General features: G+C 48.4%; 2 protein-coding genes across 3 annotated transcripts; both read left to right on the top strand.

Moving 5' to 3' along the window:
- Positions 1-4816: 4816 nt before the first annotated feature.
- LOC114797945 (ankyrin repeat domain-containing protein SOWAHC-like) lies at positions 4817-18911 on the top strand. 2 transcript variants are annotated; one of them, XM_028993265.1, is made up of 15 exons: positions 4817-5075; positions 6915-6976; positions 7153-7332; positions 9096-9218; positions 10276-10332; positions 10488-10589; positions 12476-12487; positions 12612-12614; positions 13670-13672; positions 16032-16118; positions 16329-16331; positions 17647-17649; positions 17746-17818; positions 17917-18009; positions 18096-18911. In XM_028993265.1, the coding sequence occupies exons 1-15, from the start codon at positions 4937-4939 to the stop codon at positions 18263-18265; spliced, it is 1110 nt and encodes a 369-aa protein (XP_028849098.1). In that variant the 5' UTR covers positions 4817-4936; the 3' UTR covers positions 18266-18911. The 2 variants fall into 2 exon arrangements, with proteins under 2 accessions (XP_028849098.1, XP_028849097.1); XM_028993264.1 differs by having other exon boundaries at positions 9093-9218.
- A 4476-nt stretch (positions 18912-23387) lies between these two features.
- LOC114797987 (iroquois-class homeodomain protein IRX-1-like) lies at positions 23388-24510 on the top strand. The gene is made up of 2 exons (XM_028993343.1): positions 23388-23594; positions 23704-24510. Exons 1-2 carry the CDS (start codon positions 23400-23402, stop codon positions 24508-24510), a joined length of 1002 nt encoding a protein of 333 aa, XP_028849176.1. The 5' UTR covers positions 23388-23399.
- Positions 24511-25383: the final 873 nt, after the last annotated feature.

Raw genomic sequence — 25383 nt, 5'->3', positions numbered from 1 at the left:
GACTGCGTCAGGCTGGGCGGCCAGATCTCGCGAGAGGACCGAGATCTCGGGCCCGTGTTCCAGTCCAGTTGGAATGAGATTTGGCTTAATAAAAAGCCAACATAAATATTTGCTTGCATTTTAGCTTTCTGACTTTTATTCTTGCCTTCATCCAGAAGAAGGTACTGCAGCATCAGAGCCTGATCTGGTAGTATGAGGAACATGTTCATTTTCTAACAAGTTCGGCCTTATCAGGGCTCTTAGTTTTGTTAACTCATAATCTATAGAAATCGAACGAGAATTGCTGGTGTCTTCCTCCTGTAAGTCGCTTTGGATAAAAGCATCTGCAAAGTAAAGTAAAGTAACAGCTTTTACCCCCCAGGCTGTCCATCCCGTCTGGTAAATGCTGTAAATGTAAAATGTAAATACCATATACACTATATACTATACATATACCCATACACTGATATAATCAGATTGCTGCTACTTGTCAGCCTCGTTTGACTAGTTTGTCTCGGCCTGCACTATTTAAGGGTCGGAGCACAATGTCCTTTTTCATGTTTTTGTGTTGTGTGTTATTTGTCTTTTTGCACACTGTGAATCCCCAAAGCTTCGCCGTCTCATCTCTCTGTGTACTTCTTTAAGGTGATGATGACAATAAAGTTGACTTTCTGCTTTAAATTGTCCCCATTTTTCTATTTTATATATTCTTAGCCATGTACAGCATAAACAGAGCGGTTCAGGATGCATTTCACATCCATTTCTAGCATGTTGTACTGCTATAATTTTGCATGTGACAAATAAAAATCTTGAATCTTAAATTAGGATTCCATTGGGAACTGGTTAAAATAGGCCAGCCCCTGTGCTTTCTTCAATGTTTTTTTCCAACAGGGATGTTTTTTTGTAGTCGGATTTTTTGTGCATGGTATTTGTGTGGTTCTGTGGACTGCTTGCAATGTGGAATGGTACACGGTGGTTGATGGTACACAAATTGATTTTAGAAACAAGCTGAAAAATGCATGATACTGGCTGCGGTCACTATGAATTGGGAGTCTAACCCTGACCCAAGAATAATTGACAAGAAAAGAGAAATGCTGCCAGAAGTCAGAGTGTGTACTGCAGATGTTATAGCTGCCAAAAATGTGACTTCAGTCCTTGCCAAAAAGAACAGTTTACATCACGTCCATTCTGAGTTTGACACTGTTCACGGATCCAGGATCGAAAAGAACATAAAGTATAAAATTCGGCAACCATATTGCAAACACTAAACTATATTTCATTTCAGGGTGTGTGCATGCAAGGCAGCTGAAGTCCAGTCGTTCCTGTGGGAACATCCTGTGGTGAAAGGGACGAGTTAAAGAGATGAGGGGATTTCCAGAAAGAGCTATAAAATATTAAACACAAACGCTGCGCTTTAACAGAAAATCTTAACAAGTCCATTTTATCTATCCACATCTATGCACTATCCAGACCGTTATGTTGTCCATTCAGGATGGAATATTGTGACGACACATTAAAATATACAAATGAAATAAGAAATCTTACAAATATGTTTGTCTTAACAGAAATTAGGCCTCAGGCCTTAGGTTAGGGTGAATCCTGCAGAAGAATTACGACTAGAGAGGAAGTCCTCTGATTTCTGACCCAACAGAGTAATATTTCACTTGCAAATGCTTTGAAAAAATAGAATAAATGTTTGTTCACCTGCCCCTGCTCTGTGGTACATGAAGTACAGTTCCAGTTATGATCCACTAGAGGGACTCAAACTCTAAACTCCGTCAACCATCGGATTCAGACAATTATGCACAATGTCCTCTCTTATGATGAACATTTCTGGTTTTCACCCATCGTACAACATTTAGTCTATTTCCCATTTTTTGGTGTATCTCAAACCTAATTATACATGATACTTAGACCACTGAATGCAGGATTACATTACCTTCAACTGGGAGTATTTAAATATGTGTCATGATGGGCTGGACATGGCGAGGAAGGAGGACAGAGGTTTAATACATAATGCACGCGACAAGGGAACATCACCACACAATGACCTGACGGCGAACAGACACGACCAGGACAGCTTTATAGAATTCTATAATTATACACAGGTGAACACGATCAGGGAACATTACACGAGACGAACATGAAACTCCGGGCCGAACTCCGGAGCCGGAGTAACCCCTGCCGGACCGGATCATGACAATATGGTATAATGTCCATAGAACATTTACATAATGGGATGTACACATAACATTTTGTTGCATCCTTACATTACAACTTGGATTATTTTACAATTTCGTCTTTCTAGTGATGTGCTTCTCATGATGTTTCTTTGTCGGGTGGCAGAAGCCAGCACAGTGAGCTGGGCACCGGGAAAGGTGTATTTACAGGTGATTATATCCGCTAATCTCGGGATTACAGCATGTTGACTGCACACAAGGCCCTAATCCGCACGGCCAGCACAGCCCTTTCTCTGCCCGCTGGGATTTTCTCCGTTAATCCCACCATTCCTGCCTCCTAGCCTCGCTCACATCTGGCCCCGCAGGACTTACTGATGTAATCCTCCGTTTTAGAACAATTTTATTACACTTTATTGCCGATACTCTGGGTTTTAATTACAGAAATGTAGCTTTCAGGCCCCAGCCACAAATTACATCGCCGGGTGCAATTAGCCTCTAGTGAGTGTGTGTGGAAGAGATAGTGAGTGATTGTTGAGGTGTAATGACACCATTCAGTCCGAATCCGAATTTTATTTACGTTTCTTGTAAAAAGATCTCTGTGATAATAATTATATTATAAAAATTAGATAATAATATTTATGTTGAAATATACATTTCATATTGTATTTTATGTTCTTCTTTGGGGGCTAAATTTGATGTTTGAACATATGATTGTTGGAAAAGTTTGCTTTCGTAGAATTTTAAAGCAAAACAATTGATCTGCTGCAGATTTTAGTTGAACGTTGAACAATGACAGTGTGTGTGTGTGTGTGTGTGTGTGTGTGGACGAGTTAAAACTGCTCCCTATGACAGATGTCAAATAGCATCCTGTAAAAACTGTCAGATTATCACAAAAAGGCACTTTGGCAAATCCGTGATTACAGGAGCACTTAGTTTATTAAAGTCCTCCCTCCCGCCGGGCGCCGGGTCACTCTGGGATTACAGGCAGGTAGACGCCATTGTCTGTCCCAACAATCCGGCCGCGTAAGCCTCTTGTGCCGGTGACACACTGCATCTGAGGCTTACATGTTCACCCCTGCTTACAGTGTGTGTGTGTTCCTGCTCATTAATCAACCTCATCCCCTTCTAAACATTGGTTTCCGGCGCGTGTGTGTGTGTGTGTGTGTTTACAAGGCCGCTCCGTAAAAAAGCCTGCTGACATGAACCTGGCATATGGAGTGGATCGCAATGCCAGCAGCTGCCCTGCAAAGTGACCGGCGACCTTCATCCAGCCTGGGAGGCCGCTGGAGAACATCTGGCACCACCACCAACCAGGGCCCCTGACACCCTGCCGCTTTGTCTGCGGCAGATTCTAGATTGTGGTCAGCGGAACATGGCCGCTGATGGATGACCAACAAAACCCTACCGGTGTCTCTAATAAAGTGGCCACAGAGGGTCTGAGTGAATGTGTGACTATGAGCCTGTAACCTCCGGCCAACCCTGGACTTCATACGTAATCCATGACTCTCCAGTCTGGGTGCTCAGCAACTGACGTCCCGCTGCCTCCTCAGTTTTGGCGAGGATCTTCACTCCAAACCGTTCCGCACAGTTTAGAAGGAACCATGAACAAAATCAAGTACAAGCAGACGAGCTTAGTTCGAGGCGAATGCTAAATCGGCCCCAATTCAAACATTCCTCTTGTCTAAATGAAAACTTGGCTGGGGGAAATGTGGGAATCTCTGTCCTTTGGAATTTGTCTGGAGACCCACAATTTAACCATTTATGGCATTAAAATTCATAAACAGAAGATCATATGCACACACAGGTACACGAATGCCAAATGCTGGTCCATATCTGCCTTTCTGAAGGCTGCTGATGGTCAGCAATTAATAAACAGAACATTTTAATGCAGAGGCAGATGTTCCTCTTCAAGTTGCTCTTATCCTCCTCTAATTTAGGCGTTTTAAAAAATGAAAGTGAGCATAAGGTATGATTTTAACAACATGCTGTGAGATTATGGTAATTGTATCAGCTCATAAGGAGCTTACCTTCATCTCAATATTGTGTTTTTTTTTATATTGTGTGTTTAAATTGAAATATTTCTTAATTACATTTCCGAGCGCTGTTTGTGTCGGGTTCAGGTTCAGGCTTCCTTCTGGCTTATTGGGAGCGTGATAAAGGGTTCAACTCCAATTCACCGGACAGGAAGCCTACAAGTTTTCATATTTCTTTGTTAGTGCAGTCACATATTGCGTTGTGCTGACAATGACAAAACAATCACTCTCACTCTCGTGCATCTCACAGAAATAAGATTTTTGGATTAATGTATAAATGAAGTATCATGGGTGTTAGTGGCCTAGTGGGTAACACACTCGCCTATGAACCAGAAGACCCGGGTTCGAACCCCACTTACTACCATTGTGTCCCTGAGCAAGACACTTAACCCTGAGTGTCTCCAGGGGGGGGACTGTCCCTGTAACTACTGATTATAAGTCCCTCTAGATAATGTAAAGTATTACATGTTCTAGAAATATCAATGTGAAGAGGATTGCAATTTGCAATAACAATGTTTTTAATGTCTTACGTCGTTAAATGAGCGGTTCGCCGTCTTTTCTCGTGTCGGAATGGGGCTGGAGCAGCGGGGAAATGGTTAAAGTGGAGGAGGCGCACTGGCCGGATTTGGGTGGAGAGAAGTGGGACCCTGCGCGTTCCGTCCAGACATGATAACGCTGCGATCTTAACCTGATCACCATCACCATCACCATCACCTTCACCGTCACCATCACCCCGGGTCGATAATGATCAGGACGGGGGAGGAGGACCTTAGCGAGGCGGCGCTGCTGGACTTCATCCACTCGTCCGGTGGCAGAGTTAAAAACGCGGACATGACGCGGGCTTATAAGCGCTTCGTGAACCACGGCGACGTGCATCTGCGCGGTGAGTCCCGCTGCCCTCCTGCTCAGATCCCGTTACGCCGTTTTACCGGACCGCGGAGCCGCTTTATCCGGATTACGGTCCATTTGCGGAGTCGCGACTGCGCCAGCGGTGTGACAAAAGCAGTTCAGACACACGCACACACACACACACACACACACACACACATAACACACACACACTGTACAAAATACAAATCAAATGCATCCATACACTAGACCCTGTGGCACTTTCACACTGCCTTACACACACATTCATATCCTTTCTGTACCTTACTGTAAGTCACACACACACACACACACACATACACATAACACACACACTGTACAAAGTACAAATCAAATGGATCCATACACACACATTGTGCCCCACACATACATTCATATCCTTACTGTACCTTACTGTAAGTCACACACACACACACACACACATAACACACACACACTGTACAAAATACAAATCAAATGCATCCATACACTAGACCCTGTGGCACTTTCACACTGCCTTACACACACATTCATATCCTTTCTGTACCTTACTGTAAGTCACACACACACACACACACACACACACACACACATACACATAACACACACACTACAAAGTACAAATCAAATGGATCCATACACACACATTGTGCCCCACACATACATTCATATCCTTACTGTACCTTACTGTAAGTCACACACACACACACACACACACACATATATATACACACACACCAACACTCACTCACTCTCTCTCTCTGTGTTTTTGTATCATATCCTCGCTGACCACCGTATCAGGACTTTATTGGGTCCAGCTGTGTGTGTAATAACTGTCGGCTCCGGTAGAAACGGAGGTTTTTTAATTCGATCCATGTGCAGTCCTACAGCTGCAAGGCGAGGAGTCGAGTGTGAAAATTTGTGCGAAATCAAGACGAGCGCGGCCGGTGTGCGATTGTGTTGCGCTTGTGCGACCTTGCGGCAGGCCGGCGCCGTTTGGACAGATGCGCCGGGCCTTTAAATCACTTCTGTCCAGAGGTTTTTTTTTTGTAAATCTGCTTTGGACCAGCGCCATCTGACACGGCGCTCCAATTATCATAATTATTGCCCTATAGCCGGAGTTACGTCCGGGACAATAGCATGTGTTCCACTTAATCTGGGTCCCGGGCCTCGCTCGCTGTGTATGAGATATCATATTCATATGGCCGCTTTTACGGTTGTTCCTCTCCTTGTGTGAGTGTGTGAGGTGCAGCTTCCTCTGCGTTTCCTGTTTGTGTGTAACTGCCCCCGTCGGCCGATCGTTCCCAGCTTCCGGACAGGAAAAAGGAAAAGTCCAAACCGTCCGCTGGCGTTCATCAGCCTGACAGTTCTGGCTGCTCAGAGCCCCCTGAGAGAAGCGGTCAGGTTTTAAACACCTCCGCCTCGGGTCAAAGGTCAGGCGTCCGACCCCAGCATCTCTCGTCCCCCCCGGATGGAACCGGCTGCGCTTCTTAAACGCCGGGAGCCACACCCTCGTGTGATGGTCGTTGGGTAATTTGAGATCCTTTGGGGACTTTGCTGGAAAGCCAGATCAGTGTGTGGGGGAGTGAAGTTACACACACACACACACACACACACACACACCGACCCTCGTCCATCCACGAGGCCCCCTGTCGACTGTGGAATGTGCCGTGGCGAGTGTGCGTTGTCGCTGCAGAGGTGTGTCTTATCACCGCGCTCGTGTAATGGCTAACGGGAGTTAGGCCCTCGTGGCATTTCCCCTCCTCTTCCTGTCGACTCCAGCCGCTTCCATGCCTGGGAAGAGTCTTTTGGGAAAATTGCCGTTATGCTCTGGTTGACTGTATTTACTTCCCAGCCCGATACAGAGAGGAGTTTAAAGCCGCCCTGGACCGCATTGCTGTGGTGAAGTCTGAGAACGTGAGTAGATCCGGCGGAAACGTCCCACTGTTTAAACTCTACTCACCTTATATATAAAGATAGTTCATCCTATAAAATTAGTGACCTGATTTATAAAACCAAAATAGTGAACAAGATTTTGGTTTAATTAGTCTCACTTGAAATGAAGAATAAATTGTACCTGCTTGACTTGTCAGGGGGAGAAGTTCGTCGTCCTGAAGAAGCGCTACCGCCAGCAGATGCAGGACAGGCCCGGGCCCACAGGCCAGCAGGCCACGCCCGGCACCCCCGACCAGAGAAGCACCAGGTCTGGGCAGGCGGCCTGGAGCGCAGGACCCATCATTACGGTGACGGAGGCTCCCGGACTCCCAGATCAGGTGAATGGAGAGACGGGATTCCGATATGATAAGCGTGATGGAATGGAATATTGAATATGATGGAGGGCAACGCTGCTTTCTATGTCTTATTATAACAAGAATACACATATAGGAAGAACTATACATATCATTATTACATTAGCATTTACCACATGCCCTTATCCAGAGCGACTTACAATCAGTAGTTACAGGGACAGTCCCCCCCTGGAGACACTCATGGTTAAGTGTCCTGCTCAGGGACACGATGGTAGTAAGTGGGTTTTGAACCTGGGTCTTCTGGTTCATAGGCGAGTGTGTTACACACTCACACTACTAACACCCCATTATTACTATTATTACTACTAAATAAGCTTTGCTAAGCTGGTAAATTCATGTTGGTGCGTTCTTTTTATATTAAGACATATTAATACTAGTGCTGCACGATTAATCTAATCACAATCATAATCGCGATGTCAGTCTGTGCGATTACATGAACGCAAAAAGCTGCGATTTAAATGATTAGTACATGGATTGGATCGGCAACATATCCGATCCATTCTCTCATTCTCTCAAAGTTTGCGAGCTGACTGAAGTCTCACTTCAGTCGGATGTGACATATTTGGTCACATGACTTTCGATTCAGAGACATATGGGTAGATGGCGCATGACGCGCGTGCATCGTACGTCAACGTTGCCGCCATATTGAGATAGGCTGACATACTGGGAAGGGGTTTTATTTATAAACAAACAATAAAGAAATACAAATAAACAATGGCGCGGTGGCCGAAAACGATTTAACTTAAATAAAGAACTGAAACTAACCCGTAGGCGTGTGGCGATTGCCAGAACTCAAAACACATGAAACAAAACCAGGTCAAGTTCGTGCAGAGTCCACGAAAATGCCAGAGACCCAGAAAGGGCGGAAACTTCCGGCATTTATGGGGCGTCAGGATTTGAGTCAGGTGTGGAGCCCAGCTGCAGGCAATCCTGACATAGGCTCTGCTGTGCAGTGAAGCATATACATGTCTATGGAGAGAAGTGCATAAAAAGGCCTCACTCTTGTGCTGCTTGGGGCTGTACAAACCGCTGTACAATACCAACTAGTTTTAAGAATAGTGCTATGTCCCTTTTCTTCTGCCATTTGTGGCGCCCCCTGGATGGATGCCACCCTATACATCTCCTTATTCCACAGGGCGACCCTCCCTGAAACGGCCATTTTATTAATTCTTCTGAATTCTGTCCAGTTCCCCCCTGTTCTGTATCCCACTGATGACTTACAGTTTCACTGTAACTCCAGCTGCTCTCGGTAAGGCTCTTCTAAACAGTAATGAAAACCAGCAACGCATTATTCTACACCACTGGGTTGATCAGAAATGATCAACGGCTGACATGTGTGACCGGTACGTCCTGGTCCTGTGTTTTTCTTGGAGATGACCTCACTGCTCACTGTCTAACTCACATTACTCGGCTTGGAGCGCGATTCAAATGTTACGCAACCTCGCCGAGGCTCTGTACCAGTAGTGAATCAGGACGTGCGGTAATACGGTACTTCAGGGCGCCTTGTTCTTTGAGACGAACGCTGAGGTCCACAGGGCCTCTTCGGTCCAGGAAAGACCAGAGCAGCAGAGATAAGAAATGGATCGTTTCGCCGAGCGTTGTCCTGTCTCTGACGTGATCTTCGTTCCCCTGGTGGAGTGACTGCTCGGAAACAGTGACGTGGGACGGCCGGCGAGGAAAGTCACCGCTGATGCGTGCCGTGTTTTTTTTTTTTTTTTTGCCAGCAGGAAATGCAGTTTGACAGCAGCCCCTCCTTGGTGGTTTTGGCTGATGCCCAGGTTCAGCCGTCACAAGAGACCCCAAAGCCCCCCGACACTGAGGACGAGCCAGACAAGGACTCAGGGTCAAAGGTGAGTGAATGAAAAGATAAAGTGAGATCACTTGCAATTTGTGTCAACATTTACATTTACAGCATTTACCAGACGCCCTTATCCAGAGGGACTTACACTCAGTAGTTACAGGGACAGTCCCCCTGGAGACACTCTTGCTCAGGGACACGATGGAAGTAAGTGGGGTTTGAACCTGGGTCTTCAGGTTACCCTCTAGGCTACTACCAACCTACCAAATATCAAATATCTTCCCCAGTGTCAAATATCTTGGACAAATCTGCACTCTGTTGGAAGAATTTTTTATTTATTATTGCCTCTGTGAGGGACAAGTGTGTGCATGCTGGTCACGGCTACTTATTACAGAACATAGATTCATAATCCCGTTACCTGGCCATTCATCTGCGGTTGAGTTAACACCTGAACGACCAGCAGGGAGCACCAGACCGGCCAGGGCCGTAAGCAGCTACGAATCAACACATGAAAGGTCGCGCGCACATTAACATGCGAAAGCGCCGCTCCATTGTCGTGTAAAGCAGCAACATGTTCCAGATCATTAGGAGAAAAAATGATCATCTGTGTCCTCCCTGCTGTCGTATGCAGATGCGGGCAGAGGAGCGGCCGCTCGAGTCCGGAACCGGAACGCGACATTTTCCTTTGTCTGTTGTGAGGAGGCTGTAGCTGTCAGTCATGCACTTCGCTGTTTGCAAAATGAAGGATGTGCAGCGGAAATTGACTCCTTGACATTCTGGCTGCATGACATGGCCCCGAAATTGTGCTCTTTCAGCCTCATATTGTGTTGCGGGTGCTCACTATGGGTGATGGGTCAAATGCAGAGGACAGATTTCACTGTGTGCACCGTGTGCTGTGCTGCTGTGTATCACATGTGACAATCACTTCACTTTATCACTTCAGGCACATGATGGGCTGGAGTCGGTCGTTTTTCCCAGTGGTCATGGTTTGCATTGAGGCCGGATGAGGGTTGCCATGTCTTCTAACCAGATTTCACAATTCCACCATGTTCTAAAGTAAGTGTGGACAGAGACGAACGATAAATAACTGCGTTCCTTCTATCCATCAGTCGGAGTCGGAGCAGGAGGAGGAGTGCGGCGGACATGAAGGCTCTCACTCTGTAGCTGTGAGTTTAAGCCCTTAATGTGTGTGTGTTGCCTCGGAATAACTTTCATTTGAATAATTTAATACACCAACATCCTGGGCCTTCATGCATTTATGAACATGTGCAGGGACGTCCTGCACGTGTACTCATCCCTGTTTTATTTTGTCTTAAATCAGCTGGATCCGGTAGAGAAGGACTGGTTCTGTTCAGCAGCTTGCGCCCGACTGGCCCACCTCACTCAGCTGCTCCAGCAGGACCCGGCGCTGGCCAACAAGAAGGTACCGCTGAGTCAGGGAACGCTGCGCACGGCGATAAAAAAGGCCATTTATATGGATACACCTTAATAAAATGGGAACGGTTGGTGACATTAACTTCCTGTTTGTGGCACATTAGTATATGTGAGGGGGCAAACTTTTCAAGATGGGTGGTGACCATAGTGGCCATTTTGAAGTCGGCCATCTTGGATCCAACTTTTGTTTTTTCAATAGGAAGAGGGTCATGTGACACATCAAATTTATTGGTAATTTCACAAGAAAAACAATGGTGTGCGTAACTTTATTCTTTCATGAGTTAAAACCATTCCCATTTTATTAAGGTGTATCCATATAAATGGCCCACCCTGTACATAGAGTTCAGTACACTACAGTGAGGCAGTCTGACATGGTGGGTCTGGACATGAAAGTGAAAGTGAAGTGATTGTCACTTGTGATACACAGCAGCACAGCACACAGTGCACACAGTGAAATTTGTCCTCTGCATTTAACCCATCACCCTGAGTGAGCAGTGGGCAGCCATGACAGGCACACAGGGAGCAGTGTGTGGGGACGGTGCTTTGCTCAGTGGCACCTCAGTGGCACCTTGGCGTATCGGGAATCGAACCGGCAACCTTCTGATTACGGGGCCACTTCCTTAACCGCTAGGCCACCTGGGGGAGACAGGGCGATGAAGGGGACATGGCAGGGACATGACAGGGGACAGTGGGGGGGACATGGCGATGAAGGAGGACGCATTCACACGATTTCACACGACAGGGGTTTAATACAAACTACACGAGACAAGGGAACATCAACACGCACAATGACCCGATGGCGAACAGACACAAACAGGATAGCTTTATACAATTATATAAATAGACAACAGGTGAACACGATCTGAGAACATTACACGAGACGAACATGACACAGTCCATTACATTACCATTAAATACATGGCTGACACCCAGAGGTGGGTAGTAACAAGTTACATTTACAAAATGTACTTCTAAGAGCAGGTTTACAACGCCATACTTTTACTTTTGTGAATTAGAAACTCGACTCTTACTTTGAAACACTCGACTCGTTACTTTTTTAAAACATTCATATCCTTTATTTTTGCCGGATAGATGCCACCAGTAGACCAAACACATAACTACGTTCCATCGTTCCGACGTAGCCATGCAGTCACATGGCTGCACATCTGTTTCCAGATGTGACCGTCTCCAGGGCCAAAGCCAAAGGTTACTGTAAGAATACGGAATCCCAGTCTTTCATAAAGACACTTTATGTAGAGCACTACACATTTTCTGTAGAGGGAGGAATTGGCGTTATCGTTTAGCTGTCTTATTTAATATACCAATGCTAACACATATAATTAACATATATAAGATGTGTTAATATATATAAGCTGTAATTGGGCCTAAAATGTTGAGCCTGACCCGACAAGTACAGCTTTTTAAAAGCCTGGATATCTTCGTAATGAATCTTTGGGCCAAGATTTACAACTCTAGTGTGTACGCTCAGATTTAGTCCATTAATTTCATTATTATTATTATTATTATTATTAGGAAATACCAGATTAAGCACATTTATATTTTTTCTGTCTGAAGAGATAAATGAGAAATTACAATCCAACAGTTGCTCAGTACTTGAGTAGTCTTATCTACTTATGTTTGTACTCGAATGACTACTTTTTGCTTGTATTTGAGTATTATTATTCTGGAGCAATTTATACTTGAATAAAATACTCTACTAATTAACTTCACCTCGATGCATAACGGGGTTAAAGACCAGCAACCCACCTTCCAAATGACACCATAAGGGTGTTCTTTGGTTTATTACATTTGTTAAAGTATTTTAGCTGTCTCGTTTACCTGGTGTTTTTTTCTTTTTACTGTGACTTTAACCAGGACTTCATCTCAGTAAGTACCATCCTGTGTGTGAAGATGGTGGTACATTGTCATGGACGTGTGTGGCCACAGCTAACCAGCTCTTGTCCCCTCTCTTCTCCTCTGTTTTTCTGCGGTGTCCGGCTCATTTCTGAAGGGGGTGAGTACTTCTGCTGCTGACCCGACACTAAACAGGCAAACAAACTGAGATAATCTGCCAAAGATCCTTATTGGATATTGGATCTCTTCTGGTCACCTTTGGACGGACAGAATCTCATGTGGTAGTTTTACTCGAGGGGTGGGGGGTCGCTGTGAACTTACTGCCGTGACACAACTTCTAACCCTTCAAAAACACCCAGGTGCAGCATTGAGCCCCCAAATCCATCTGAAGGCTGCATTTCAAAGCGCTACTATCAAAAGGATTATGGGTGATAGCTTTTTAGCCTCTGTGGCCCCCTTCAGACAAGCCCCTCAAACACGACCAAATCCTTTTATTTGTCCCTCCTGTGCGCTTAACAGCTTTTTGGACTGATGTTTGCTGTCAGGCCCTCCAGGGTCAGGGTTCTCACACTGTCCTGTGTTGGACCACCTTCCAAGAGTTGGGATAAGCCGCCCGGCCTCCTCCCTCCGTCCCTCCTGGAGGGAACAGCAGCCCATGGCCCATTGAAGTGCAGAGGGACAGCTTAAGCAGCGACTCAAAGCCCACTTAGGCTTAATCTCAAAGTAATACAGCAGAGCTGGGATCTAACCCCCCCAACACCATCTTCCTCTGCGGAAAACAATGGCCACCGCGTCTTCGGGAAGGGGCTGAATCGCCCACCGGCGCTTTGATGCCCCTCCCTACAACCGCCCGAACCACGCCCCATCCCTCTCTGTGGCCTGGAGGTGCAATTGGGTGGACAATTGGGACACGTCAAGCCCATGCTCAGGTTCAGAAAAACGTGATTTATAAACGTAAATAAAGCACCACAGTACATGCATACAGCACAAAATACTACTCTAATGCATTTTAATACAAATACTTTATATCTATTGTATTGATCACATATTCTATGATACTAGCTGGTATGGTTGGTAATTAATAGAAAATATATTTTTAGAATAGAACATTATCTGACCTCTTATCTGTCGTCACCCTTTCAGATTCAAAATAGCTATGAAGGACATCAGTTGGACCAGAATTCATTTTCTTTTCTCCACTGACATCCAATGCAGTTTGTCTCTGTGTGACATTTCGGGGTTAACCGTTCTTGTTGGAAGTTCTGCAGCAGAGATGCTCATTTCGGGGTCTCTTTAAAGGCTTAACCAGTGTAGAACACCCAGGGTTAGGGTCAGGGTTAGGGTCATCTTTACATCGGTATATCACCATGGCTTTAGGACTGGGAACCTGAAATGCGATCCTGGTTTGATCCAGACCTAAGACCGTAACAATAAGGCATATCCAATAAGTATCATATTCAACTAAATGACTGAACGTGAAGCAGCAACATTGGGACCTTATATGAAAAACGTCCATAAATTCCTGAAGTTAGCATGCTAACCCGGGTCTTGTAATGCCACTGTCTACTTGAGGAAGTCATGGCACTTTTGGTGAATAACCAGTAAACTGTGTGGAAAATCCACACGTGAGAGCCGGTAAAAAAGCAGAATATTTAGTTTTTTCTGCTTTCGGTTTGGAGGTTTATGTGCTTGGCAGGGGCGGGACAAAATATTCGATACAGCAAGATATTGTGATCCCTCCTTCGGATCTACATTCAGATTTTATAGCAGAGGGAGAAACCAATGGCAATTTCTCAGCGTTGAAACACTCATAAAGGGCAGTGCAGGGATGTAGGTTACATTTTGTAATGGCTCACAGATACATGTCATGCGTAATGTACCAAATATCACAGAATTAATATCATTGTGACGTCGTCGTGATCAATTTTGGTGAACGTTGGTGAATTTGAACGGAAACAAGATCTGCTGTTCACCAGGAGTAGGATGGATTTGTCCATTTCCCGGTTGGTGGACTTCCTGGTGGGCTTTCTGGCGGTACACCGCCCCCTGTTCTGTGGAGAATAAATTCTTAAGGTCACCAAATAAAGTTGTTTCAACCATAGACAGATACATCAGTAAAATTGCGTTTTACATTATGCTCCCAGCCTGTCCTCCAGTCGGGACATGGACAAGGTAAAAGTTACCTGCGTGCCTACATGACTAATGGCCTTCCTGTCCCTCTCTCTGTTCCCGCTTTGTATGGCTGCCTGCTGTGCTGGACGACACCCACTCTCAGTTTGTAAGTATATAACCTGGCCGTCTGTTTTCTGTGGAACCTCCGTCTGACGCAGCTCTTTGTGTGGCCGCGTGATGCCGTTGAATCAGTCTGTGTGCTCAGATGGACTCAGGTTTGGGTGGAAGGATGGGAGGGGGCTCTGAGATGGACGAGGACAGGAGACGCTGCATCCTGTCCCGTCTCGTTCGTCACAGGCCGGACCCCAGGAGACCCCGTTGGCCCGTCGCTCAAGCAGGCCCGGAGCACAATCCGTCACCTGGCGGCGACAGTGAGGACAAAGGAGGTGTAGATACTGCGGTCCGACTCAATCACGCTGCCACTCCGTCACAATCTGTCCATCAGGCTGAGCACAGTCGGCTAAAGGAAGGACCCCCGCCACTTCCACCCCCCTTCCCCAGCCATTTAAAGATCCATCTCTGTGACGTATAGCCGTCCTCAGACTGAAGGTTACCTGTGTGTTCCTGTGGCCTCAGACCCTCATGCATGTCCCGAGATAAGAAGAGACAAGGTCCCATATCTCAGCGAGAAGGTCGGTCGCATCACAGCCTGCTCAGATCTGGTGACGACTTTCTGTGGTGGACATCATCTCAGCTCAGTTCTCCTCAGCTGTGATCAAACACGTTGTCAGTAGTTGTGTTTGTATATGAATTATTGGAGCTTGTGGACATTCATGAACATGTGTGAGTGTGTGTGTGTGGGTGTGTGTGCTAGGGTCCCCCGTGTTGTTGACATGCTTTGACAGTGGGCCGTTGGCTGGGAGTGTCTCCCATCAGCGGGTCACACCAACATCATCAATCTTCCCTGTGTGACAGCCACACCCTCCATCTTCTCCCTCGTACCCTCCCTCTCTCTGTCTCACACACACACACACACTCACACACACACACACACCCCTGCAGTGCACCCACTGGTATGTTGTTTTGTAATTAGGCCGCCATTATCAGGAAACTGTCCCGCCTCCTGCCCCTCCCTCTGTGCACAGCTGGATTCCGAGCCTTAGCTCTGGCCTCCAGAAGGGGGTGGGGGGGCATAGCAACGCTTAGAAAAATTGATTACCCACAATGCACCTTGGTGCACTGTGTTACATAAGGCACATTGTTTCAGCCGGTTGTAATGGGGTGGTATCAGACACCCACATATGAACCAAGATCAAAAAATTGTGTCCCTGAGCAGGACACTTAACCCTGAGTGTCTCCATGGGGGGACTGTCCCTGTAACTACTGACTGTAAGTCGCTCTGGATAAGGACGTCTGGTAAATGCTGTAAATGTAAATGTAAATGTAGTCTTTTATACTTTGCCAGACAGCTCTGCACTGGGCAGCCAAACACGGCAACACAGAGATGGTGAGAGCGATGGTCGATGCGGGGGCCGACGTCAACACCAAAGCAGTGAGTGTGTGTCAACTTTTCTGTTGGACAATCAATTCATCCATTAGATCTCACATGAACAAACTTGAATGTATGAGAATAAGTAAGCGGACAGCTGTTTATGTGTTATATGCTATTGTTAGACTCCGCCCCCCCATAAATCAAAGTAAACTTACAAAAATAAAATGAAATTGAGTTTTACACACTTTTGTGTTTCTTTTTTTTGTTCAGCATGTAAGTACTGGGTCTCGTGCACGCGTGTGTCCAGCGTGTAAGTACTGGGTCTTGTGCACGCATGTGTCCAGCATGTAAATACTGGGTCTCGTGCACATGTGTGAGTGTGTGTTGCTGCTTTTGTTGTCCAGCGTGTAAGTACTGGGTCTTGTGCACGCATGTGTCCAGCATGTAAGTACTGGGTCTCGTGCACATGTGTGAGTGTGTGTTGCTGCTTTTGTTGTCCAGCGTGTAAGTACTGGGTCTTGTGCACGCATGTGTCCAGCATGTAAATACTGGGTCTCGTGCACATGTGTGAGTGTGTGTTGCTGCTTTTGTTGTCCAGCGTGTAAGTACTGGGTCTCGTGCATGCGTGTGTTCAGCGTGTAAGTACTGGGTCTCGTGCACGTGTGTGAGTGTGTGTTGCTGCTTTTGTTGTCCAGCGTGTAAGTACTGGGTCTTGTGCACGCATGTGTCCAGCGTGTAAGTACTGGGTCTAGTGCACGTGTGTGAGTGTGTGTTGCTGCTTTTGTTGTCCAGCGTGTAAGTACTGGGTCTTGTGCACGCATGTGTCCAGCATGTAAATACTGGGTCTAGTGCACGTGTGTGAGTGTGTGTTGCTGCTTTTGTTGTCCAGCGTGTAAGTACTGGGTCTCGTGCATGCGTGTGTTCAGCGTGTAAGTACTGGGTCTAGTGCACGTGTGTGAGTGTGTGTTGCTGCTTTTGTTGTCCAGCGTGTAAGTACTGGGTCTCGTGCATGCGTGTGTTCAGCGTGTAAATACTGGGTCTAGTGCACGTGTGTGAGTGTGTGTTGCTGCTTTTGTTGTCCAGCGTGTAAGTACTGGGTCTCGTGCATGCGTGTGTTCAGCGTGTAAGTACTGGGTCTAGTGCACGTGTGTGAGTGTGTGTGGCTGCTTTTGTTGTCCAGCGTGTAAGTACTGGGTCTCGTGCATGCGTGTGTTCAGCGTGTAAGTACTGGGTCTCGTGCACATGTGTGAGTGTGTGTGGCTGCTTTTGTTGTCCAGCATGTAAGTACTGGGTCTTGTGTGTGTTGCTGCTTTTGTGCTTCTCTGTGAATGTGTGTGTGCAGATGTGTGGCCCTCTGATGTCACCTCAGCTGTGTAAACAGCGGCTCGGGGAGCGCACGTTCATTAATCACACGCATGTCATGTCTCCCGCAAAACGAAGCCGCGGAGTTTCCTCCTGCCGCCGCGCAGCACGCCAATTTCACACAATTACCTGGCAGTTATCGAGCTGTCATGGGCCCTGTTGCTCTAACCTGTATTAACTCTTTCCCTCGTCCTGCATCTGGCTGTCGGGTACCGGGACCTTCAAGGGGGTAAGAGGAACGTTCTCGTCATTGTGATTTTGTGTCATTGTGTATCCGTGTCATGCGTCCTGGCTTCTCCTCTCACGTCTGCACGTGCGTGTGCAGGGATACACGCCCCTCCACATCGCCGCTCTGCACGGGCATCGCCACGTCGCGGACTTACTCGTAGAGGCGTACGGTGAGCAAATGGCTTACAGATGCAGCCCGGTTGGTCTGCAGGTCCATTCCATTTGTTAGACCCTTATGTTCTGAACGTTGTCCGTCTGCTTTGGGCAGGAGCGAAGAGGAACGTCCGCGACTACAGCGGCCGCTTCGCCGCCTATTACCTCACCGCCAGAGTCTCGGGGCACGAGGACACCACAGACGCCCGTGAGTTTGCAGCGTGCTCATGTAGAATTTGTCTTCTGCACGGTTTTACTAACCAACGCTGACTGTTATCTTCCTGCAACTCCCAGAATTCCATGGGCCTCAGGCAGGGGAGCGCAGGAACAGGAAGTTAGCCCTGCTGTTCCACCCCAAGAAGAAGTGGGGCTCAGCGGAGGACCTGACCCCCATACCGGAGGAGCGGGCCGCCACCAATCAGCTGACCATTCCGGCGTTTCGAACCAGGAAATTCTCCCGCTGAGGCAACGATACTTACTAGAACCTTGTTACAGTTTTACACTTTTAATGCAGTTTATGTCCAGTTCATGGACACAGATGCAATACGTGCAATTTTACAACTTTCAAATAATATGATATAATATAATCTTCATATCCAGTCTTCTCCCCCTCATTAATTATTACAGTTCCCATTATCATTCGGAAATTATTGTAGATATGAAATCATATTTCCACCACGACTGTGCAATCAATACAAATCCTCTGTTATACTGGATATTAATCAATATTGTGCACATAAAGAACAGAAATGTTATTTATTTTTTTATCGTAAATGTTCTTGGCTGATTTTATATTCTTTTTTTTTCTATTCTATACGTGAGATGTGTTTTTAAGCGATGGCTTCCAAGAACAGAAGCTGCTACAGCACGTGAAACGTTTCATGTTAAATTTATTTTTCAAAATTACAGAAAAAAATCTAAAATGCTTAAAACAAATGCAGCCGACTGGTTTTCAAACATTACATTTTCTGTAGTAACACATTGTATAGCCACATTATAGAGCAGTACATTTCCTATAAAGGTATATCATTTAAATGTGTGTATGTTGTCACAATACACTTCAAAAGTAGTATTTCAAAAGATTTCCTGTAATAAAATTGAGGATGAGGACCGAGATCATTTTTTCCACTGTCACACACACATCACCGGCATCACCGTCCGAGTCGGAACCGCGTGGCGGACGAGGCCGCGGCTACTTTGTCCTTTGGAGCTCGGCGCTCAGGACTTGCTTGAAGTGCTAAATGCCAAATGCCCGTCATTAAATGCTTAGTAGGAGCCTGTCATTGATCTCCGAGCATTAGTGGCCCTTCAGATGCTATCAGCATGGCCATTCAGCGCGCTCGGCCGGCCTTTGTTTGCACTTGATGGTATGGTAAATGGGCTTAATTCACTTGTCATTATTTATCTGCACGCATTGTGTCTGCTCTGGGTCCATCATGTGATAAAATCGGACGTGTTTGTGTTTGCTGAGTGGAATATTGACGCCTCTCGGCCGTCGAGTCTAATGCAGCTTCCTGTGTTTACGCTGCGGTATTTTTCGGGGAACTTCGGCGTGAGAAACTCCCCGCCGGAGTTACTTTTGCCGCTCTGGGGATGTGGCCTAACAGGATTACACATCTCCGCATTCCCGGCCCATCCCCAGGGTGGCTGCCGAGGTGAAACCGGAGAAAGACTTTAGGTTCCTCCGTCTCTCGCTCCGGCTCGCCGCCGGCCTTTGATGTCAGCCGGCCGCCGCATTGTGAGGGAAGCAGATGGGGCAAATACGGGTCCCATTCGCTCCCATACGTTCCGAGGCCCTAACACCGGCTTATCCGCCGAAGGCTAACACTCTGCTTTGGGTTTAAGGTGTCACAAGACGGGGGAAGAGTCCCGAGGTTTTTGAAGGGCTTGTGTTGGGCTGGGAGGGGGGCAGATGAGAGGGATTCTGTAATAGATACTTATCTTACTGCCCCCAAGTCCTCAAACAGAGTGGCCCTCTGAAGAGATTAGGGCCCAGGGAGGGCATATTAACTTTAATCCCATGCTTTGAGGCCTACAGCGTCCCGCCCCCCACCTTTCCCTTAAAAAACCGTGACGCCCCGCCCCGCTCACACCCACCTCTCTTAATGCACTTGTATCTACTTGTATTGGAAGTGAGTGTGTGTGTGTGTGTGTGGAGGTGCTGTAGTAAAAATTGTGTGCACAAACACACACACACACACAGATTGACTCCCTGCCTCTCTGGGGAGATTAGCTGCTATATTGTGGTGCTGGTTGCTCATTTCCATCACAGCCACCCCCCCCCGCGCGGCCCCCGGCCTGCTTTGTTATCCAGAACTCTGGAACACTGGAGCGCTGCACCCGCTGTCCCCCCGCTGTCCCCCGGCTTCCTTGTCGCCTTTGAAATTTAGATGTCGCGTCCCAGGTTGCACACCGGGACGCGGGTTCGCCCCGAGACCCCCACTTTGCACAGACTAATGAAACGACACGCCGCGAACGACTGGAGAACCTCGGCAGGCCGTTCATGTGTGTCTTGCACACCTTCTGGCGGTACAAGATGGTGCAACTGACCATCCAACTGACGTGCTGGTCCGAGTGTCGCCGTACGGAACGCGTGTCCTGTAGCACCGGCCGTCAATGCCCGACCCTCCAATGCAGATAATGCAACCAGGTCTATGGCGCATGCTGAGATCATGGCATCATATCTAAAGAATATTTAAGCTCATGGGAAGTTCTGGAGGACGGTGAACTCGCTTGGTCGGGGAGGAAATATCCCGTAATGACATCATGTAGAAGTTCCAGAATGTTGTTGATTAAGTGGTCGCTCCATTCACCAGTCGGAGAGGGCGGAGCTCCTCACTGGCCTCCTGAGGTGCATACAGTTTAATGGGCTAATGGGGCCAGTGAGCATGGGTGGAGGGTGACGCGTGTGTGTGTGTGTGTGTGTGTGTGTGTGTGTGTGTGTGTGTGTGTGTGTGAAAAGGAGGCCAGCAGCAGCTGTCACAATGTCCATCACAAGCTAACGAACGCCTGCTGTCAATCACACAGCGGAGGGCCGCCAGTCAAGGCACGCCCACAGAAACACACTTACACAAACACACACACTCAATCTTACACACCGCCGCAGGGGCCGGCCGTTCCTCTCGCTGTAACAAAGACGTCCCATTTGCAAGCGGCCCGGGCCGCGCTCCTCTGTTAAACAGGGTGATGGAGTGAAGCAGATAAAGATCTGCATTGTGGATGGATGGATGGAGGGAGGGAGGAGCTCGCTATCATTCCCTGCAAAAAGTGGGGGACTTGGTGTCCTTTCCGTCCTCCTTCTGGTCATCTGGCTTTTGACTACAGCAGCACGACCTGCAGAAGTACCATCCATCCTAGCGGGTAACACACTCGCCTATGAACCAGAAGACCCAGGTTCAAACCCCACTTACTACCATCGCGTCCCTGAGCAAGACACTTAACCCTGAGTGTCTCCAGGGGGGGACTGTCCCTGTAACTACTGATTGTAAGGGTGGTAGGGTACTGAAAGTAGGGTTAGTAGGTAACACACTCGCCTATGAACCAGAAGACCCAGGTTCAAACCCCACTTACTACCATCGTGTCCCTGAGCAGGACACTTAACCCTGAGTGTCTCCAGGGGGGGACTGTCCCTGTAACAACTGACTGTAAGGGTGGTAGGGTACTGAAAGTAGGGTTAGTAGGTAACACACTCGCCTATGAACCAGGAGACCCAGGTTAAAACCCCACTTACTACCATCGCGTCCCCGAGCAAGACACTTAACCCTGAGTGTCTCCAGGGGGGGACTGTCCCTGTAACTACTGGTTGTAAGTTGCTCTGGATAAATGGCGTAAATGTTCAGGCCTCTCGGGCTGGTTCGCATGCGGCAGACGGCGAGATGGGAAAACATTTCCTTTCCTGCCATCACACACACTTAGCAGCATTCCGCTCCCGATAAAAGAAAAGAAAACTAACAAGGGGAAGGTGTGGCGGGCCGGCTGTGGATTCCAGCGCCGCCTTTGTTGGGGGATCGGATTGACGCTCGGCCCTTTTGTCGCCTCTTATTCAGGTGATGGCAGCTTAATGAAGCGACACCTCTGGCCGTCGTCATCGGCGGCTCATTAGCCCCGGGACCCGGCCGCTCTGAGGACAACTCGGGCCGCTACAGCCACACGGTCCTGTTTCCCAGGGGAATCGGGCCTTCCATCAGGTGTGGACTTGAGTTGCAGGGACAGATAAAGCCAACACGAGGGCGTCCAGAGGAAGGAATTCGCTCTCGCCCGTCAATCCGTCTTTCTCATGTCTGCCAGCGCTATCTGCGGCCATTTGGCTGCTCATTCCCTGTGCAAACGAGGCCGTCTCGGCGTAAACAGCGGCCAGGCGGCCTGTCAGATCTGGACCAACACCTACATTGTATGGAGAGAAAGGAAGAACACAATTATCTTTGCTCGGAGCTGTTTGTCCTGCAGACGTGGGGCAGGGAATCAGTTTCTAGTACCTTCTATAACCCCCCCCCCCCCCCAGTATCCCTTTAGATGCATTGTTCAAGATGAACAAATTTACCCCCCAGTGACCCACCCACCCACCCTCCGCTCCTGTGGTCGTGCTACATACAACATTACAGATGGGGTATCGTATTTTCCCCGCAGTGGCACTATTTTTCAAGTTAAAAAGTAAAGCATGTGCAAGGCGTGTTGTGATCAGTAGGATCTGGAAACCGATCAGTAGGATCAATGGAAAATCTTTTGAAACGCCGTGTCATTTATAAGGTGTGTAGGCCATAGTTATGCAGGCCTGCTTGTTGTGCCCTATTGGTATGTATGGGGGCAAGTTCTAATCTGGCCCCGCCCCCCCCAGCCTCATTTGCATTCCTTATCGTCTCATTATCATTGACATTAGTCGACACCTGTTCCCGTTTAAACGCATTTAATGACGCAGCAGCAGAACCGAGCAAGCACGACACCTTCCACAAAGGACACCAATTATCTTCCAATCATTTATTTCATAAAAAAACTATAAATGCAGCTTGTACGAGGTGAATTTATTCCGGTGTGAACATTAAAAAAAAAAGTCGTTGTGTTTTATCACTTTTTGTAATTCAATTCGCACCCGTGGTGCCGCGTAAACGTCAGACGTCGCGCGTTGTCGCTAATCAGATTTCTGCACGTAAAACGTGTGATTTGGAAGCTTCCAGACGCGAAGATGAAAGTCTCAGCGTGAGACGAAAAAAAAAGTTGATTGTGAATCGTCGGTTTTCACAGGAGCAAACGAGGGACAAAGCGTCTCCAAAAGCGCCAATGGTATGAATGTTGAGGGACACGAGACACTGGATTTTAATACTGAAAGTCTTCGCTTTTCAGTTCCATTATATTTCATTTTGGAATACAAAAACATTGCTGCTCGGAATGTGGCGAGTTTTAAACTCGTGGGTTTGGGGGCTTTTTTTACGGGACAGGAAAGGAGCAGCGAAGCCCCTTTGAAGGGATTAAACGGAGCGAAAGCGCCCCGAAAGCGCCTGTCAATCACCGCGCCTGGCCACGCCCCCCGGGCCCCGGGCCGCCTATAAGAGGGGCCACCGGAGCCCGGCGACGGACACCAGCTCCGCTTGTGCGACAGCGAGGATGCCTGCGTCTCAGACCGGATTCGGGTCCCTCTCTGCGCCCCCGGGGTACCCGCTGCTCGTCCGCCCGCCCGGGACCCCGCAGGCCCCGGCGCACCTGGCGGCCGTGCCGGGATACTCGGGAATACCGGCGTACACGGGAATACCGGGATATCACTTCATCCCCTACCCTCATCCGGGACACTTGGCGCACATGGTGAGATTTCTGTCGAATTTGAAAGCGGCTCCAGCGCGTAATTGCGCGTCTCACCGCTTGATAAATCGGTTTGATCGATAAGGAAATCGTGACTGTGTCTTATTTCCAGAACGGCGCGTACGAGCTGAAAGCGGCGCCCTCGCCGTACCACCACCACGCACTGCTCGGCCACGGCGGCCCGCTGTACTCGCCGTACCGCCACGCAGCCGCGGACGACCCCGCCAGGGTCTCCAAGGTGGCCACGCGGGAGAGCACCGGCGCGCTGAAGGCCTGGCTGAACGAGCACCTGAAGAACCCGTACCCCACCAAGGGCGAGAAGGTCATGCTGGCCATCGTGACCAGGATGAGCCTGACGCAGGTGTCCACTTGGTTCGCCAACGCGCGCCGCCGCCTGAAGAAGGAGAACCGAGTGAGCTGGGCGTCGCGGGCCAGGTCTGAGGAGGAGGAGGAGGAGGAGGAAAGCGAGGAGGAAGGCTCGCTCCAGAAGGGCCCTTGCTCCGAGGATGAAGATGAGATTGACCCTCAGAGCGTCGATGAGGACCAGGAGGGTCCGGAACACCCGACAGACACCGAGGTCGCCGCGCAGGCGGACGCGGCCGAGCACGGCGCGCAGAAGAAGGAGCCGCAGAAGCCCAAGATCTGGTCCCTGGCCGAGACCCGCCACCTCGGGGGCCACCAGGAGGCCGGAGGCCCCCGCGTGGTGGCGGGACTGGGCGTCCCGGAACGGACTGTACCTGGCGGCCAGCTGCGGCGCGCAGAAAGCGCCTGGACTCGCCTGAGCCGCCGTGGAGACGCCACCCGGCCCTGCTGCACTTTCCCCGCCCCGGGCGGGACCCTCCTGTACATGCTGTACATAAATCCGACTATTTTTGTTATATACGGTGTAAATTATAAATCCGCATCACCCACGTGTTGAATTATTTTGTTAAAATAAAACACTCGAATCTGAAAAAAAAGAAAGAAAAGGTGACGCGTTTTATTTGATGCGCTGTGGGGAGCTCGAGGGTCGTGATACGGTACGTCACAGCACACGGGGTTTTAATCCATCGGCCATGACAGGTGCCCGGGGACCAGTGAGCCCGGGGACCAGTGAGCCCGGGGACCAGTGAGCCCGGGGACCAGTGAGCCCGGGGACCAGTGAGCCAGGGGACCAGTGAGCCCGGGGACCAGTGTGCCCGGGGACCAGTGAGCCCGGGGACCAGTGTGTGGAGACGGTACCATGATCAAGTCGGACCTCAGTGGCACCTTGGCAGGTCGGGATTCGAACCCGCAACCTTCTTATTACGGGTCCGCTTCCTGTCCCGCTCTGACGTGTTCGTTATTAATAAGATGGAAGATGTTCTGGGGATGAATTATTCATATGAACAAACAGACGCGCGTTTTATTAAACCCGTTAATAAACGTGCGGGTTAGTATTATGAAGAGTTGGCTTGTTGGAGGTTTTTGGTCAGCAGGATCGTGTGTAAAAATGTGAATTCTGCTCCGGTTTGTGATCTGCGGGTAAAAACCTGTTTGTCCTGCTTCTCCTCCGCAGTATGATTTATGATTTATGATTTATAGCCGTTTGGTTGGAACTTTGGATCCTGGTGGAGCGCATTTGCACATCACAGCAGGTCTCTGGAAGCTTCTCAGACCTCCTCGTGGTTAAGTTCTCTGCTTGTTGCGTATTGCGGGTCGATAATTAAGAACTGCGGACACGCCGACTTCAAAGCCGGGAGGTCGAGATGACTTTTCACACCACATCCACACCCACACTACATCCACACTACACCACACCCACACTCCACAC

This window comes from Denticeps clupeoides, chromosome 10 (assembly GCF_900700375.1).
Source record: "Denticeps clupeoides chromosome 10, fDenClu1.1, whole genome shotgun sequence".
In the NCBI taxonomy this organism is placed as follows: domain Eukaryota; kingdom Metazoa; phylum Chordata; class Actinopteri; order Clupeiformes; family Denticipitidae; genus Denticeps; species Denticeps clupeoides.
The sequence above is the reverse complement of the archived record's forward strand: the minus strand, read 5'-3'. Positions and strand labels throughout refer to the sequence as shown.

Bases quoted from the DNA above. Each gene is read 5' to 3' on its own strand.
- LOC114797987 (XM_028993343.1), top strand. From the start codon at position 23,400: ATGCCTGCGTCTCAGACCGGATTCGGGTCCCTCTCTGCGCCCCCGGGG. The intron at 23,595-23,703 runs GTGAGATTTCTG...TCTTATTTCCAG, and splicing joins CGGGACACTTGGCGCACATG to AACGGCGCGTACGAGCTGAA.
- LOC114797945 (XM_028993264.1), top strand. From the start codon at position 4,937: ATGATCAGGACGGGGGAGGAGGACCTTAGCGAGGCGGCGCTGCTGGAC. The intron at 6,977-7,152 runs GTGAGTAGATCC...TTGACTTGTCAG, and splicing joins CTGTGGTGAAGTCTGAGAAC to GGGGAGAAGTTCGTCGTCCT. The intron at 9,219-10,275 runs GTGAGTGAATGA...TCTATCCATCAG, and splicing joins ACAAGGACTCAGGGTCAAAG to TCGGAGTCGGAGCAGGAGGA.